This window comes from Syngnathoides biaculeatus, chromosome 14 (assembly GCF_019802595.1).
Source record: "Syngnathoides biaculeatus isolate LvHL_M chromosome 14, ASM1980259v1, whole genome shotgun sequence".
Taxonomy (NCBI): domain Eukaryota; kingdom Metazoa; phylum Chordata; class Actinopteri; order Syngnathiformes; family Syngnathidae; genus Syngnathoides; species Syngnathoides biaculeatus.
The window spans coordinates 20,064,226-20,082,168 of NC_084653.1; the positions used below are offsets into that span (position 1 = coordinate 20,064,226).

A 17,943-nucleotide genomic window follows, 5' to 3' on the forward strand; every position below is an offset into this window, starting at 1 on the left:
CTTGATGGTGTAACAAGAGGATCCCACGAACCAAACACCCGCAGGGGAATTGGGGATATTCATTGATCGTGTCATAATGGAGACAGAAAACAAAAGATTACGGTGATGATTAAATATGTTCATCTTTGCAATAAGCAATCAGCCCTTAGGTGTTTAGTTTTTTTCGAAATATTTTATATCAGCGCTTTATTATGCAAGGCTTTCCTGTGTTTTGACTTCTGCAGCATCTGGTCAAGGCACTTTATTGTGAAGGCCACAAAGGAGGGTTTTTTTTCCCTTTTTTTTTTTTTTGCTCAGTGAAAAGAGTCAATTTAATCAACGCTACTAATCCACTGGAGTCAAGCAAACATATTTTTCTTTCAAATGATCGTCAATACCAAGCTCCCGACAAGGCCATTCACACGAAGAATGATGTACTTTCGAGCCAGACATATTCAAACAAGTTGACTGTATTCATTCAAACTTTTTATCCTCCTTAAAACTGTCTTTTTTTTGTTTGTTTTGACAGGAAAACTCACTATGCCATCTCAAGTTTTAAATTTCATAATTACTGATTTCCACTTAAATGCTTGCAAAATGTGGTTTACAAGTACTTTTGTTGGCCCCGGTGTCTGTTATTTTTTGGTCGAATCATTTTATTTTGCCTTCCTTGTCAGACGTTCCCATTCTGAGCAATCCGATGTTTAAGCGCGACAAGACTGAAACATTAAATTAAAAAAAGACAATTGCAGATCATTTTTTTTCTTTTCAAGAGTGAAAGCTGTTTATATTGTAACACAAACAGGTTTACTTATTTTTCCAGTGCGCCTATTGACATGAAGCCAAATGAGATATCGTGTTTCTTAGCGATTGCTGAGAGTGCTGACAGGGAACGTCAATGCGGCATGCAATGAAAAATCTGCACCTGCTGCATTTTGCATGATCAGGTTTCATGTCAATGATTTCCATTTTGTTTTTCTTATTTTTCTTCTTTTTTTTTCTTCATTTGACCGAGACTAAGCCGCCCTTATGTTCTATTTCATTTTTTCAGTTTTATTTTCTTTTTTTCGAAAGGATTAACTGTTGCTTTGTTTCCTATTCCTTTGTTTCAGTAAAGGGACCCGGCAGAAAGTTAAGTCTGCCAACAGATCTTAAGACCAATCTTGGTACGGTAGGCGAAAGCCAGCAGTTTTCACGTGTGTTCCTTTGAGTCATTCGGTTTCTACTTTTGTCATGTTTTCTAGGCTTTTGTGTTGCTTTCTTCTTACTTTCTCTTCAGTTTTTTTCCTCCTTTGTTTTCTTTGTCACTCCCTCCGTTTAACCAGCCCATGAAAAGGCCTGACGTGTTTGCCCATTTCCTTCCCATTAGTGTCTCGTGATTCTGATCTCAGTCTTCTACATTCATTTCTTCGACATTTTGCAAGTGTTTACAAAAGGCCACTTGTAATCCATGGCTCTTATTTCGACATGAAGCTCTCTATCACGTAATCTTGACTGGTCCATCCGCTTGTATTTTCTGCAACCTTTCCTCCATTGACAGCGTTGCTCGACAGTGATTGGATCACGCACTGCCTCTCCCATTGTAACTGGATCATTTTCTTCTTTAACAGCATCGCAGTGCCTGAACGTTCTTGCCATACATGTCTAACCGCATCTACATCATCGTGGGTTCCCTTTTTTGCTCTGCTTCTTCAGTATCCCACGTGCTGTCTTGCCTAAAAACTTTCTGCTTCTCAAACCACGTACACGAGTGCCTGTGTAATAACTGCAATAACCTGTTCTTTTTTCCCTTGCAGCCAGAGCAAAAGCCCAAACCAAAAATTCAAAGTCACAAACATTTCTATTCTGTATTGAAAGTATATTTAAGGCAAAGGAAAACTGATGCTCATGTTAAAATTCGGAACATCCATCTTCTGTTCACGGGAATACCAATTGAACGGTAGTGCATTATATTTCGAGTGACATCACAATATTTTCTGAATGAATGATGTGAATGCATTCTTTCCATTGGGATTCTACTGTCCTTCTCTGTTCTCTACGCCAGTTGCCTGTGGAACATTCCGCCAATTGCTGTTGCCAAAACGAGTCTGTCTTGCATCTGTTTGAAATCTTTCTGATAAAACCCACACACAGCTTGGGGATGGGGGGGTGGCTGTTATTGCTTGGCTCCCTGTTAGATGCAGATTTCACTCAACGTGCACACAGATTTTAAGTAGCCACCCAGTTGTTTTTCCCATCTTTTTAAGCAATATAAATTATTCATGCCATGAATAGTCGGAAAGGAGACGAGTTGTTCAATGTCAAAGTGAAGCTTGGTACATGTACAAATACTAAGAGGAGAGTGGCTGAGGAGCGGCATTACAATCAGCTGATTATTAATTTTTCCCCATAGCCTATCAGCGAAATAACCATGCCTTGTAGTGACTAACACTTCCTAATGGTCAACTGATGAGCGCAATTTTAATTACCTTCACGCTATATGACATTTCACAGAGGTTAATGTACAAGAGGATTTATTTATTTAACAGTTGATTCATGCGTTTATCTGACTAGTTGACGTCACATGCGTCGGAGGATGAACTGTTATTGAAAGCCATGCATTCATATTTGAATGACGCTGAGCATGGAAGATCTCAGACGAGAGGGAGGAAAGCGGTTTGGCTCCCAACAAAAACATTACAGTATACGTGCCTGTGTGCACACACGCAGACACGCAGTTGTATAGCGTACACATACCATGCAAATTTTCACAAAATATCAAATTAGGGTCTCAACAAGCCTTGCTAGCCCCCAATAGCCAGACCTTTCTTTTGGCCTTGATATCAAAACAGTGATAATGGCAAAAAAAATGCACGGCAAAAACTGGATATGAAAGACAAATTGACATGAAACAAGCCTGTTTTATCGTACTTGTTCCAAAACCAGTCGCTCCATTTCCCACCCTTGTTTTCTTCCCGTTCCCCACTTCCTGTGCATACTTAACGCCACTCTCCAACCGATCGGCCCCCGTTCTTCTTAACACCGCTTGCTCCTCTCCTCCTGTAAAATATACGAAATATCCGTCATCACAAGTCATGTTATGTACAATTGAATTTCACTCAAGCAGATCCAACTTTCAATATCGGCGAGAGGACTTTTCGGCCACTTAAAGGAAACATCTCTGGTAACGAATTGGCGGATTTCATCTTCCCTCGTGATATTTACAGTATCACATGACTTTCGTAGATGGATATTGAGTTAGCCAACTAATTTTTTTGGAATGTGACATTATTTCCTTCCTGATGCTTTGCCGTTATTACAGATCATGTGAATGGACATTGCACTAGTCCCACCTCCCAGCCCTGCTCGGCGGGGAAGCCTCGCGTCCCGATGGGTCCCGAGGGGCCACGGCTTGCCCGCAGAGGCCCTGGCCGACCGCCGTTCCGCAAGGCCCAGTCTGCTGCTTGCATGGAGATCTCTTTGCCTGTGTCCCACACGGAAGGTGTGTGCTTGTCTCCCCGATTCCCACCCTTTAACCTCTAACGTCCCTTCCCTCCAAAATGAGCATGCTATCCTCTTACCCTGGCAGAATGGGTTAAAAGACCATGCTAATGCAAGTTTGCAACAATCAATAAATTCTGATTTCACCTTTCGGGTTATTTTGAAGTTGCATTCAAATCAAAAGACATGCAAAGTATGAATACATGGAACAAAATATTTGGCAAATGATTATTGATTCTTCGTACTTTATGTGGTGCGACATACAATAAAACGTTGATAAGTAAAATACATACAATTCAATACAAAATATATTTGAACCCTTTATTGTTGATGTTCAAGATCTATTCTTCCTGCCTCGTCTATATTTTTGCAGCTCGCATTAGCATCACAAACCAAAATAACAAGTTATGAGCGGAATGCAAGAAATTACCCTTGCATTGTGTTACTTGTATTAACCAATTTACAGGCTTGAAATACTCATGATATACGAACCGTCTGTATTCTTGGTATTTCATGTATAAAAATACAATGCGATAGTATTTTCCAACGTAACCAAATTTTAGGACACACTTCTTTAAGGTCTGTTTGGTCCCCAGGCCAGAAACATGCAGTACATAAAATATATTGTTAGACAAATATAAAGCTAATTTTGAAAAAAAAAAAAAAAAAAAAAAAAAAAAATCACAACCTTCCCAACATGTGGATTTGAAAGTCTCTTCATTATAATATCGCTGAAATACATCTCTTATCGTCCTTGAGTTTGGCTGTACATCATGTATTTCGCAAAATCCCACCTCGTCTGGCCACGTTTTCAAAAAGCCTCCTATGGTGTGCGCGCATAAAAGAACTGAATAGGATGTCAAATTTGATTTGCACCCTGGCATTTTGACATTTTCCCTTCCCTCGCAGTATTCACAGACCGACTTTGATCCGCTGCATCTTTGAATGAAGTAACCCAGCAGGTTATTTGCCTGTGCGTACACAAGCGTGTACACAAGTGTGTACACAATGTGTGTACAGTGTGCGCGCTAATGTTTATCCTAATAGTGTTTCAGGCTTGCGCTTGGTATTATTTGCCTGTCCTGACAGTGGAAAACAAAAAGCAAATATAAAAATGGGCTATTAATTCAGATTAATAATTTAGGAATTGCTAAAAAAAAATACTGTTTATATGTTCTCACTATTTGACAATATATTTTCATTTTGCATCTCTTTTAAAATAAAAATAAGTAAAAATACAGTAACACTTGGCTGTGAGGAGACATTTAAATGTGTAAAACACAAAGTCTTCTCCGGGACTCCTGAAATTTTCTTGCTGGGTGATTACTTCTTCAGTGCACCACCTCCATTTAGAACCTCTTCACTGTTAAATGTTTCACAGAGTAATTTCGTGGAAGCAAATCTGTGTCTTTGATGGTTCTAGTACTGGATAGCTTTCACAAGTTTTGGAAATAGAGGTAAGGAATGGTTATGAGGCTCATCACTGGTTAGTGATGAACCGAATTTGACAGACTTAAGGATCGTGGCAGTCCTTCTGGTGGCAGAGGAACCGTTAACAAGCTGCCCTGCTGTCAGTTCAAGTTAATTACAAGGGAACATGAACACATCACCTCTGAGAAGCCTATGAGTGCACCAAAGGAACTCTTGATTGTCTTGTTAATAGTATTATAGTCAAACTGGTAGCACTATATGGTGTGTGGAGGTGTAATCTTGTGAATAGCATTAAGAGGAAGGGGCATAATCTTTAAATAGATGCTGTAGTTAAGTATTCTGGTCAAGATTTGGACAACGCAAGCATGTGTTGTGTATATGGAAGTATGTAGACAGAGAAATATTGTCAATATGAGATTGAAGAAAGTTATCGAGGATGACAATCCAACTTTTGACTTGAAACTGTGGAAAGATCGACTGTGATGGGTTGGGTGGATTGGAAGACGCATTTCAGTTTTGTCACTGTTTAGTTTTTGTAATTGCAAAGAGGGATGAAGGGAGTGTCACCTGTGTAGCAGTTAAAGTTGATGTTGAAATTTAGAAAAATATGACCAAGGGAAAGTTAAGTAGAAAAGAACAGAAAGCGGCCCCAAAACAGAACCTTGAAGAGCCCCACAAGTGAGAGAAAATTGGTTTTGAATGTGAAAGTTGAACAAACTGACAACGTCCGGAGATGATTTTAAATGGTTGAGGTACAGTATGTGCTGTGATATCAGTTCATCTGCCAAGAAAAATGTTACAGGAAATCGTGTCAAAACATGTATTTAGTTATGGATGCATGACAATAGTTCACAGTTAGCTGAACAGAATCAGGACATTTCATTGTTTGTAACAACAATAACCTAAAAAGAAGATTGAGCAACAAAAGTCAGTGTTCCGTTTGCCAAAGTCTTGAAGTAACAATCTTTAATATTTACTGTACATAAGAATAATCCCAAATGGGCGATCCAATTTCAAAAGCATACACTAAAAAGAAATTAAGCATACCCTGTCTTCCCCCATATGTTTTGTGTAAACAGATGGCTTTCAGGCTATTACGAGAGCACTCGTCTATTTGCCACATTTAGCAGTGTTGTTTATCTGACACGCTGCCTTACCACAGTGAAGAGCCAGCAGGATCACTGCAATAATTGAAGGTCAACAAGCAGTGGTAGAGAGGAGGCTGATGTTAATGAGGCCTGGATGCCAGGTGAGAAGACAGAGGAGGGAAATGGGAGGGCAACCCACCCTCAACGGACCACTTGCGTACCTTTGACTTTTGAGAAGCGCCTTCTCTTTTAGAACTCCAGAAAAGGATAGTCGAGATGTCGAGGCACAACGTCTCGTTTACGGCGGGGCATTTTAACCCAAATGATATCAAATCCTGCCTGCATCCAATGATACTGTACACAGGGCGTAGGTCTATTTCTTTATCTCTCAACACATTCATCTGGAAAGACAAAATTTGTCGAGAATGATCCAAGTGCTACATGGAGTAAATTAAAGGGGGAAAAAAATGATTCATGTTGACAGCAAAGACGGATTGGGAAGTGCAAATTTTTTCAATGTGACTTTGCGGTTCTGCAGGGGGGCTCGGCGCATGCGCTCGCACCACTGTGTAGATCTGTCTTACTTATTTAATTATTGTCTCCTCTGTTATTATTTAGCCAAGACCTGACTTGGCTCGCGCTCGCTCCCTTTAAGGGCCCACCCAGCAGTCCCCGTGTCCTGTCAAGGTACCACCGTGACTGACTTTCATTAGTCGGTATCCCGCTGGCCGTGTTACACAGAGTAAACACACCCCGGACACACATGACGAGCCCTGGCGACTACCATCCAAGATCACCGCGAATAAATGTTTTCTCTCTTGGGCTCATATACAGCAGTGCTGTCATGATACCAGAATCGACTCGAATTTCAAAATACATGATCAGGATATAGTATCAGTGGCAATGTTTCGCAGTAGGAGTAATGCTTGATTGATGAAAGAAAAAACGGCGGTTGTCATGCAATAGTCCTGTATAGCTGTGAATGTTCATCCGCGATAGCATTACATAGGTCTTGCATATTATTAGAAGTACAGACAAAACATATTTGTCACGCAGATAGTTTAGACTGAGGTCACTAACAATACGTTGGTAAGTCTCACTCTCTGTTGACTGTATACTATTTCAAGAAGTCCCTCCAAACTCAGCTGCAACTTTCTTTCTTTTCCTTTTCTGTCATTCTCTGGCACAACTGTGCACGTGTTTGTCTTGTGTTTCTTGACTGGATGGCTGCGTTTGTTTTTGTGTGTGCGTGTGTGTGTTTTGTTGGGGCGTTGGGGCGGGTGGGCTGCTTTGTCTTATGGGATCCATGTTGTGGGGGACGGTCAGGTTATGCATCCAGGAGGGCAATGCTCCAGCAGTTACACGGAGTCACAATGTACTCTCACGACGAGCACCACACCGCCACCCCCTACTGCTGGAGTGACAGAGGTAAGGGGACTTCGGCCACGAAAGGCATCCACTACTTATTGACGAAAATGTCAGTCCTTCGTTCAATGTGTGGCGTTAGTCCATCTGATCCATCTACAATGTGCCTTCAAATGTCCTCCCCCCCCCCCCCCCCGACCCCCGAGGGGGCATGTAGTAATGCTGTCCTTCTTGTCGAGCATTGAGTGTGTTTTGCACCATACTGTACGGCACATGTTGGCGAGCAGCCACTGCACAGTATATCTCCGCACCCCCTTCCAATAGTCTTTTTTTTAGCCTGTGCACATGTTCTCATATCACCTAGAATAGCTGCTTAAAAAAAAAAAAAAAAATTTAAAATCATTTTGATCCTGATACATGTCCACTAGGCTTTGCACCATCTGTAGTTGTTGTTACATAAACTCTGCACTGACTCACTGAGGCAGTGCTGCACATTGCCTGACTCTAAATAATTCACCAGTGCTGTAATACAGGAATACTTTTATGATGGATGTGTTGTGCGTGCTCGGAAAGATTCACCCTGTGCTCTCTGTTTTCTGTAAGAGTGTTCAGTTTTTGTATTTGTTTATTAATATCTGAGTGTGTCTGGCTGCTGTTTGGACCTTGTACAGTGCGTGAAATTAACGTGAAAGTAGTTTCACTGTTAGAAAACAGAGAAGTGTGTGTGTGTGTGTGTGTTGTGTGTGTGTGTGTGTGTGTGTGTGCGTGTGTGCGTGCGCGTACAAGCTCGTGGATTTATTAGTGTGAGTCAGTATTTTATTTTTCAACCCTTCTCAATGACATTTCATTGTCTTATGTGGCTATAGGCTGAAAAACTACCACAGATCTTCGAATTTTCTCCTTGCAACTTTCTCTCTCTCAAAATGTTTCTTCTAAATTTACTGTCTTCATTCTTTCTTTATACAAACCACATTGTCCCTCTCTTGCGCTTTTATTGCTGCCATAAATCCATCCGTCTGCACTGCCGTCCTCTCGCTGCATTTCCCGCGTTTTAATCATCTTCTACCTCTCCCCACCCCTTCCATTGCATCTCTGGCATTGTTTCTGTCCCTCCGGTGGCCATCGCCGACGCAGAGAGCCGCGAAAACTCCTTCAGTCGCTCGCGCAGCTCCAGTGTCTCCAGCATTGACCGAGAGACCAAAGAGGCAATCACCGTGCTGCAGTTTGGGGAATCCTTCGGGAGAAAGAGCGACACTTTGCCCACACCATGTCTTTGGGTTGGTACCAGCCTTGGTGTTATCATACTCATTCCAATGTCCATCCCCACTGACCAGGAGGAAAGGATGGAGGAGCCGGTCACTATTGGTCCCTGTGGTAAGTAAGTCCAGATGAGACATCTACCTTTGCCATTTGTTCAGCTTGAAAAATAAATCACCCTTTGGGTCAGGTAACTTGATACAGTGAGGAAAATAAATATTTGAACACCCTGCTATATTGCAGGTTCTCGCACTTAGAAATCATGGGGAGATCTGAAATTTTAATCATAAGTGCATGTCCACTGTGAGAGAGATCATCTAAAAAGGAAATCCAGAAATCACAATGTATGATTTTTTTTTAATGATTTATTCTTGTGATACAGCTGCAAATAAGTATTTGAACACCAGCTACAATTCTGACCCTCGAAGACCTGTTAGTCCGCCTTTAATAGTCCACCTGCACTCCATGTATTATTCTGAATCAGATGCACGTGTGTGTTAGCTGCATAAAGACACCTGTCCACCCCATACAATCAGTAAGACTCAAACTTGAAACATGGCCAAGACCAAAGAGCTGTCCAAAGACACCAGATACAAAATTGTACTACTCCACACGGGTGCAAAAGGCTACGGACAAATTGCCGAGTAGTTTGGTGAAAAAAAGGTCCACTGTTGGCACAATCATTAGAAAATGGAAGAAGCTAAACATGACGGTCTATCTCAATCGGAGTGGAGCCCCGTGCATGATATCACCTCGTGGGGTCTCAATGATCCTTAGAAAGGTGTGTAATCAGCCCAGGAGTACACGTCAGGACTTGGTCAATGACTTGAAAAGAGCTGGGACCACCGTTTCCAAGGTGACTGTTGGTAATACACTAAAACGTCATGGTTTGACACGCATGGCACGGAAGGTTCCCGTGCTTAAACGAGCACATGTCAAAGCCCGTCTTGAGTTTGCCAATGACCATTTGAATGATACAGAGGAGTCATGAGAGAATGTTTTGTGGTCAGATGAGACCAAAATGGAAAATTTTGGTCGTAATTCCACTAACCGTGTTTCGAGGAAGACAAATGATGAGTTCCATCCCAAGAACACCATCCCTACTGTGAAGCATGGGGTGGTAGCATCATGCTTTGGGGGTGTTTTTCTGCACATTGGACAGGACGACTGCACTGTATTAAGGAGAGGATGACCGCGGCCATGTATCGTGAGATTTCTTTCCCTCAGTCAGAGCATTGAAGATGGGTCGTGGCTGGGTTTTTCAACATGAAAATGACCCAAAGCACACATCCAGGAAAAACCACGGAGTGGATTCGTGAGAAGAATATAAAGGTTCTGGCGTGGCCTAGCCAGTCTCCAGACCTAAATCCAATAGAAAATCATTTTCCTCAGTGACAGCCCAGAAACCTTTCTGATCTAGAGAAGATCTGTGTGAAAGAGTGGGCCAAAATCCCTCCTGCAGTGCGTGCAAACTTGGTGAACAACTACAGGAAACGTTTGACCTCTGTAATTCCAAACAAAGGCTACTATCCGAAATATTAACATTAGTTTTCTCATGTGTTCAAATAATTATTTACAGCTGTATCACACAAATAAATCATTAAAAAAATCATACATTGTGATTTCTGGGTTTTTCTTTTAAGATTATCTCTCTCACAGTGCACTTGCACCTACGATGAAAATTTCAGACCCCTCCATGATCTCTAAGTGGAAGAACTTGCAATATAGCAAGGTGTTCAAACACTTATTTTCTTCACTGTAGAACCTCTAACCGTCATGTTTAAGATAATTATGTCTCTCACTTCGTAGGGAGGCTTCTGAAAGCGCTTTCTGTTGGAAAAAGAAGCCATATTGCTACAAAGCTAAAGCCAACTTCATTAAAAAATACTGCATGTACTTTAATTTCCTGTATGTGGGATGTCCTGGCGTCCCAATACTTTTGTCCAAGTAAATTAAATCGCTTGAGAGAATCCTGCTGATTATCCCAGACAAATACAGTAATTGTTGATATCTTTGAAATCAGACCAAGTCCACTCTGTGACTTCTCAGCAGCACCTTGGCTGGAACCAATCTGAGTTGCCACTTTAAAGAGCCACAGCAGGACACATAAAAACACTTTTTACAACTGAACAAGGGAGAAGAACACTTTCTACCTGAAGGTCACACATTTAAGCGTGGCAACTCTTGATGTGTTTTCGCTCCAACTTGTTTTGTTGTTAGTTGTTTAGTTGTTAATGTCACACAGACTGAAATGTCATGGTACTTCAGGGTACCCTGCTACTATAATTGGGAGTCTATTTATGTCTTGGTAATAGTGTCAATTTCCCCCTTCAACGTGGCCTTTGGATGCTGTAGATTTTAAAAAATAAAAGGCTGCCACACGGAAAATGCGTATTTTAAAGATCTTGCGTGCGGTCTACGCTGTTGTGAAACCAAACAAAAGCGTTGGCTCAGTTCTTTTGGTATACTTTTTACATTTTTATCCTACTTCTATTGTGGGAACTTCTAGAACACATCGCCCAAGAAAAACGGAGATCCACTTTCTTGGATTTCAAAATCAGAACTCTTACTCTTTAGCAACGCAAACTGTCAAGTCGAAGGCTGTTCGTGGAAAATATGCAATGAAGATGCTTTTTCACTTTACCGCACACTTTTAGGGGCAGTTCTGATGCTAAAGGGCTCCGTGTTGCGCTTTGGCTTCTTGGACTGCACGGGCGCGCACATTCAAAGCCCCTACGAGGTTTGGCGCGATCTCAACGCCCCTGAAGACCCCGACCGGCCACGAAAGCGCAAGCTGGTGCACTACTCGCCCTCGTCCTCCCAGGACACCTGCGGAGAGGGACATCTGGCCATCGTGTGCTCTGAGAGGCAGGCCAAAGTGTTCTTGATGCCCTCGCAGTCTTGCCTCTTCGTCCACAACATCACGGAGTCGTCCTTCGTCCTGCGGGCCGACGTGGTGTCCGTGTGTAACAGTGTGTGCCTCGCCTGCTTCTGTGCCAACGGGCACGTCATGACGCTCAGGTATGAACTCGCGAACATTCCCGAGGTATGTTGACAAATAACACTCCAGCCCTTTATCCCGCGTTACGCCACCACATTCCCCCTCAAATGTTTTGTTCCTCTTCACTTCTTCCATCCCTTCACATATCCGTTGGGTGTTAAAGTCAGATTATTACTGGAAATGCATCCGGACTTTCTGCTCTGTGTAAACGCTCCCTGCACATAAGATAACTTGACGTGGATTAGAAAGTAGTGCAACATTTATTTTCAATGTACAAAAAATAAGTGCTGTTTATTCCATGTTGTTCCGTCCAACAATGACAGGAGCCACTTACTTGCTTCCTAATTGCCTTCTATTGTTGTCATTGCCCACAGTTTGCCAAGTCTAAGACCGCTGATGGATGTTAATTACCTGCCTCTGACAGACATGCGCATTGCCAGAACCTTTTGCTTCACCAATGGGGGACAGGCGCTCTATCTCAGCTCCCCGACAGAGATCCAGAGAATTACATACAGCCAGGAAATGTATGACAATCTGCAGGTGTGTGGATGCAAATGACATGGCATATCTTAGTAGTTTTATTTCCACTATGAACACACGCTCTCATGTGTTCTAATCCACTTTTTCCCCCCTGCGAGGGGCCAAATAGTAACTACAGAAAGACGTAAAACCACAATCTGGATAGTTTTTCTTTTTTCCTAATCTTGTAATCAATGAGTATATAATGTCATGTATATACTGTACAATGGAATGATATATGGCTTTTTGGTTTTAGGATAGAATGAGTAAGGTTTGAAAAGAACAAACATCTGGGGATACAGCTTCCCAGTGGTCTGTCGGTGAGCCCGGAGGTGTCTGAAAAAGGCACTGAGGCGGACAGTGAAGCCTCTCTCAGGCGGAGTGACGTCACAGCTCCATGACTGGCTTACTGCTACTGGCTCATCGTAAACAGAGATACTTCAGCTTTGTGATGGGGAAATGGAGTGGCTTGGCTCAAAGATTTTCTAATCTTTTCAGCCTACTTGTCAGCAGAAGGAGAGGATTTTTGTAGGGCCGCTCCAGCTGCGTTGATGATGGACAAAAACCGCAGTATGAGTATAGACTCCAATATTTGCCACTGTTGAGACCAGTTGCGGTTAAAGCTGTAGCTATTCCTACACCATGGAAATACATCTTCCTTTTGGTGTGTCTGCTAATGCGGCTCCTTCAGAGCGCCTCGTTGTTGGCCAAGAGTGCACGCATATCACGAACTGAACACAGAAGAGAGAAGAAAAAAAAAAAAAGGGTGGGATATTTTCCACCCCACAAATGCTACAAGCAGATATATTTTTGTGGTTCACACATGTAGTTATGTTTCATCACCAGAAAGATGCGAGACGAAGTAGCATCTGTTTTTCCAGGTGTTTTATTTGATTGACAGGTGACTGTTAAGTAAACATGCCCACAGCGTTTGAGATTTTAGTTCAAAGCTTTATTTTATGTACCTGCCATTTTTTCCCCAATCTTTCACATTTGATGGTGTTGTTCGCAACACATCCCTGTGGTATCACCTCCCCCCCCCCCCCCACAAAAAATATATATATACATATTTATATATATTATATATACATATATTTTTTTAACAGAACCGAAGTATTTATATATATATATTTTGGGGGGGGCAGACCACATGGGTGCACACATTCAAAGCCCCCTACGAGGTTTTGGCGTGCTCTCAACCCCCTCCCCCCCAAAAAATATATATATTATTTCTCTCACAATGGACTTGCACCTACAATGTGTATATATATATATTATATATATATATATATATATATATATATATATATAATTTGGGGGGGTACTGAATGGGTGGGTGCACACATTCAAAGCCCCTACGGAAAGGCAGGGACATAAAATAAGGCTTTGTACTAAAATCTCAAATGCTGTGGGCGCGTCTGCTTAACAGTCAACTGTCAATCTAATACAACAAACACCTGGAAAAATGGATGCTACTTCGTCTAGCATGTTTCTCATGATGAAACATAACTATACGTGTGAACCATAAAAATATATCTGCTGGTAGCATTTGGGGGGCTCGAATATATATATATATATATATATATATATTATATTTTTTTTTTTATTTTTTTTCACTCAAAAGGGACTTTAAGGTTTTTGATTTTTATTTTATTTATTCATTTTTTGGGGAAGATCAATTTTCTTCTTGTTTATATTTTTAATGCGCTTGTTTGTGTTGCGGTAAGAATAGCAAGCAAAAGCTCTTGAGGCGATGGTCCTACACCGCCACCTACAGGCGAAATAAAATTGAATCCTGTTTGTCGAGGGTTTGTTAACAAGGGAGGATGAATGTCATCTATAAACGTGTTTTGTAGTTTGAAAGGTTAAGGGAAGGTTTACTGTACATTCCATGCACTCAATTAGAGCAAAGTCGAGATATAATAACCTTTTTAAAGGTATTGATATAACTATGATTATATGAGGTGGAGAGGAAATAGCACATATTGAATACGAGTCAATTACAAGTATATGAAAATATACTCAGCACATCAATCCTTGTCACTTTATCGCTGGGTGTACAGTTCAATTCACATTTTTAAAGGGAACACCTGAAATTATTATGATGCAGTCATGATTATATTTTTGGTACGTTGCTGGAGTGTTTCTCATAAACTTGTCGTCACTTGTAGGAAATGCTTGGAGAGCTGTTTACGCCAACAGAAACACCAGAGGCCCAGAACAGAGGCTTCTTAAAGGGCTTCTTCGGGGGAAACGCTCACACATTCGACCGAGAGGAGCTTTGTGTGTATTTCTGCTCTTTTGTCTCGCATTTGTCGAATGAAATATCTAAACCCAGTCAGTTTTGATCCACGTTTATACATTCTTCATCTGATGTGGCCCACAGTTGGGGAGGCAGCGGCGGGTAAGGCCTCCCGGAGTCTCGCCCAACACATTCCCGGTCAGGGGGGCGTGGAGGGCATGAAGGTGGCGGCTAGCGGGGCGGTGGGCGAGCTGGCCAGGGCCCGCATCGCTCTGGACGAGAGAGGCCAGAGACTTGGCGAGCTGGAGGAGAGAACTGCGCTGATGATGACCAGTGCAGAAAGTTTCTCCAAGCATGCTCACGAGGTAAAAAAACGAGCCTTTCGGGATATCCAAATTCCGTCCTTGAACAAGTCATCACCGGTGACATCTTATGTCGTTTACAGCTCATGTTAAAGTGCAAGGACAAGAAGTGGTACCAGTTCTAATCCCGAGAGACAAACGAGGCCGGCTGCTGGATTTCTGGTGGGGGGTCTTGGCGCCCGGGCAGGAATTTTAACTCCGATGAGAGCAAATAACAGAGAGACTGAAGATTGACTTTCTCTTTACGGCTTCTGAGCCAAGTGTGCCGCGTTGTTGCACAGTAATGGGAAGAGGGAGCTCCTCATTTGATCGGTTTCCGAGAAAGACGGGGAGAAACGGGACGGGAGCATTTAGAGGACTGGATGTGCGCGTATGTGTGTGAGTGCCTGTGCGTGTGTGTGTGTGTTCTGGCCAGGTTTGGTTTTCTGGACCTCACCGTGTAGATATTCAGCAATTAAGAAATCAACAAGACGTGCATGAAATTTAAAAAAAGAAAAACAAAAAAAGGAATGACTCAAACTATCAAACTGCCATATTAAAAAGCAGCATGCTTACTTTAATGCTACTTTAACAGGAGATTCTATTATTATTATTTTTATTTAATAATATATCCAACGATGGAAACGATGAAAAAAAACTTTCTATTTTTTGAAATATTGACAAAATCTATATATAAAAAAAAAAAACAAATGTATACCTGCATCGCTATTAAGCCAAAACTTGTGTTCCTTTCCTTTTGACTTTTTTTCCAGCAAATATTTCTCGACACGATTTAATTGCACATAGCGTTCTCTTCACATACTGAAATAATACTACAACTGTTCATAAGAGGGACTTTTGGCTGCATTTTAGTGAAATCGCGAAGGGATTTTGCTAATTAATTCATTGAGTTTACATTTGGGCTGCTGCTACTTTCAAATGCAATCAGTGATGAGGCTTTGTGCCACTCCCCTATCGCAGTTTATAATACAGAAAAGAATAGTTTGAGATGTATGCGAAGGTTTGAAGAACATACTGGATCTTGGAATAAATCTATATTAATGTGCCATAAAAAAGCAAGATGAGTGCAAAAAGAGCTAATAACAGGTGGTTGGCATTTGTTTCCTGTTGCAAACAGATGAAACGCCAATGGATGTTTTAAGTATTCCAGCATTTACTGGAGTCCTAAAAATCATATTTTACCTTCATAAAACAACCCTTAAGAGATTTACAATTACGTCAATGGTTCACAATTTGGGTCTCTGGCTTATCAATGCCAAATGTGCAACTTTAGTGGGAAATTAGGATGTGTGTATGTGGAAGAATGAGTGCCACACAGGAAAAAAAATGATAATACAAAAATACAATACACTAAGTCTCTGCCAAAGGAATTTAAAAAAAAAAAAGGACTACCACCCTGTCATATCTCTCCAATTCAGATGTTAAAAGTTGTGACTTGTTGTATTTTCAGGATTTTAATGGACCTGCGTTGTTCATAACAGTGATTGTTGCTGTCACCGCGATGGCGGTGCAAAGAGGAGTCGGCATCGCCATCCGTCCGGCCGACTTCCTCGTGAGTCGTTTATCAGTAAATGGTTCACAAAAAAAGACAAAAAAAAAATGAATAAACAACAGTATTTTTCCAGTACTATTCAGATGTGAGTCAGTGAAGATGTTCATGTGTAAAACAGCAGCAATTTCAACTAAAGGCAACTGTGTTACTTTGATTTCATTCAGTATTGTTCTTGATGATTATGGTATCCTCTTGTCGCAGTCCTATATTTGATGGTGACGGCCTCCCAAAATGGAGGCTCTTGTGTGTGAAAAACAACAAAACGTTTCATGATACATGGTGGTGTATCATATTGTGATTGTGCTGTACATGTCAGTGCCAAGCGACACGAGCCGGCGGCATTGAGTGAAGAGGATCTTTTGTACCGTGTATTTGTCTGTATTTTAAAATGATAAAAGGGGGTGGGGGTGGGGATCTCTTGACACATCAGGCCTTTTATGCACACGTGCGTCGACAAAAATTAATCACTGCGCCTCGATTATGTTATCACGCCCGCTTTTAGGTGCACAAACACACACGCAAAGCAAAGAGGAAAAATAACCGCGGTGATGTTTAATTGCATTAGTTGACATTTAAAAACTGCTTTTCAGGCTCAAATTTAATTGATGAGCCACACGCGTTCGCCATTAGCATTTATTTTGATTCAGCGAGACATCTTAAACATCAAAAATATTTCTCTGTACCTTCAATTAAATTTATGTTCCACATTGAAAGACAGAGAAAAGGTAAAAAGAAAAAACAACGTGACTCTACTGACAGGGTTGTATTTATATGTTTTGTTTTTGTTTATTTATAATAATTGTACTTTTGAATTTTGGGTGGAGCAAACAAATATATCATACAGATGGGGTATTTTTTTTTCCTACATATGTTGTACCTGTCACTGCTGGTACCCCGAATCTGTCAAAACCACTGAAACTCTTGTTCTTCACATATCCTTGAAAAAAAAAAAAAAAAAACATTTCTCTTTTTTTTTCGCGATGATGGCAGCAAAGTTTGTCTTATTAAAATTGATTCTACCACTTTTTTCTTCTTATGAATATTATACTAGTGTAATAGAGATTACTTGACTAAAAGAGCTGAACATATGTTGATGCAGAAGCAAACTGAAATAAACATGGATTGATGTACATTGTTGGGAATTTTATTTGTTACTGGTCCAATTTTTTTTGTCTGTTTTTTTTGTACCGCAGTACTTTGGCGCTGCAGTAAAGCGTTGGCCTCACAGTTCTGAGGACTGGGGTTCAAATCCCAACCTGTCCGTTTAATTTGCATGTTTTCCCTCCACTTTTCCTCCACTAAGATTTCCTCCTACATCCCAAGAACGCATTAATTGGAGACTCTAAATTGCCCCTAGGTGCGATTGTGAGTTCGACTGTTGTTGTCTCCATGTGCCCTGTGATTGGCTGGCAACCAGGTCGGGGTGTACCCTGCCTCCAGCCCGATGACAGCTGGAATTGGCTACAGCATTCCCGCGACCCTTGTGAGGATAAGCGGCTAAGAAAATGGATGGATGGATGGATGTCATTGTCTTCTATGGGAACGACGACCTTTTCAACATGGCCGCCACATAGGCACGTATAAATTGGAAAATAATCTTCCGTATTAGCGTGAAATCTACTGTCCCATTGGCCGGAACGCTAGCCAACCGAAAAGCAGTGTCTCCC

The 17,943-nt window shown here is 41.4% G+C and overlaps 1 protein-coding gene across 3 annotated transcripts in view; it reads left to right on the forward strand.

Moving 5' to 3' along the window:
* The window catches only part of stxbp5l (syntaxin binding protein 5L), a 124,932-nt gene extending 107,561 nt beyond the window's left edge, over positions 1-17,371 (forward strand). For all 3 annotated transcript variants that reach the window (XM_061841069.1, XM_061841070.1, XM_061841071.1), the window contains 9 exons: positions 1,092-1,145; positions 3,281-3,460; positions 7,305-7,406; positions 8,478-8,717; positions 11,258-11,621; positions 11,976-12,141; positions 14,292-14,403; positions 14,507-14,727; positions 14,808-17,371. In XM_061841069.1, coding sequence (XP_061697053.1) covers positions 1,092-1,145; positions 3,281-3,460; positions 7,305-7,406; positions 8,478-8,717; positions 11,258-11,621; positions 11,976-12,141; positions 14,292-14,403; positions 14,507-14,727; positions 14,808-14,849 — 1,481 coding nt within the window. In that variant the 3' untranslated portion in view covers positions 14,850-17,371. The remainder of the gene's footprint in view (positions 1-1,091; positions 1,146-3,280; positions 3,461-7,304; positions 7,407-8,477; positions 8,718-11,257; positions 11,622-11,975; positions 12,142-14,291; positions 14,404-14,506; positions 14,728-14,807) is intronic.
* The last annotated feature ends 572 nt before the right edge of the window (positions 17,372-17,943 follow it).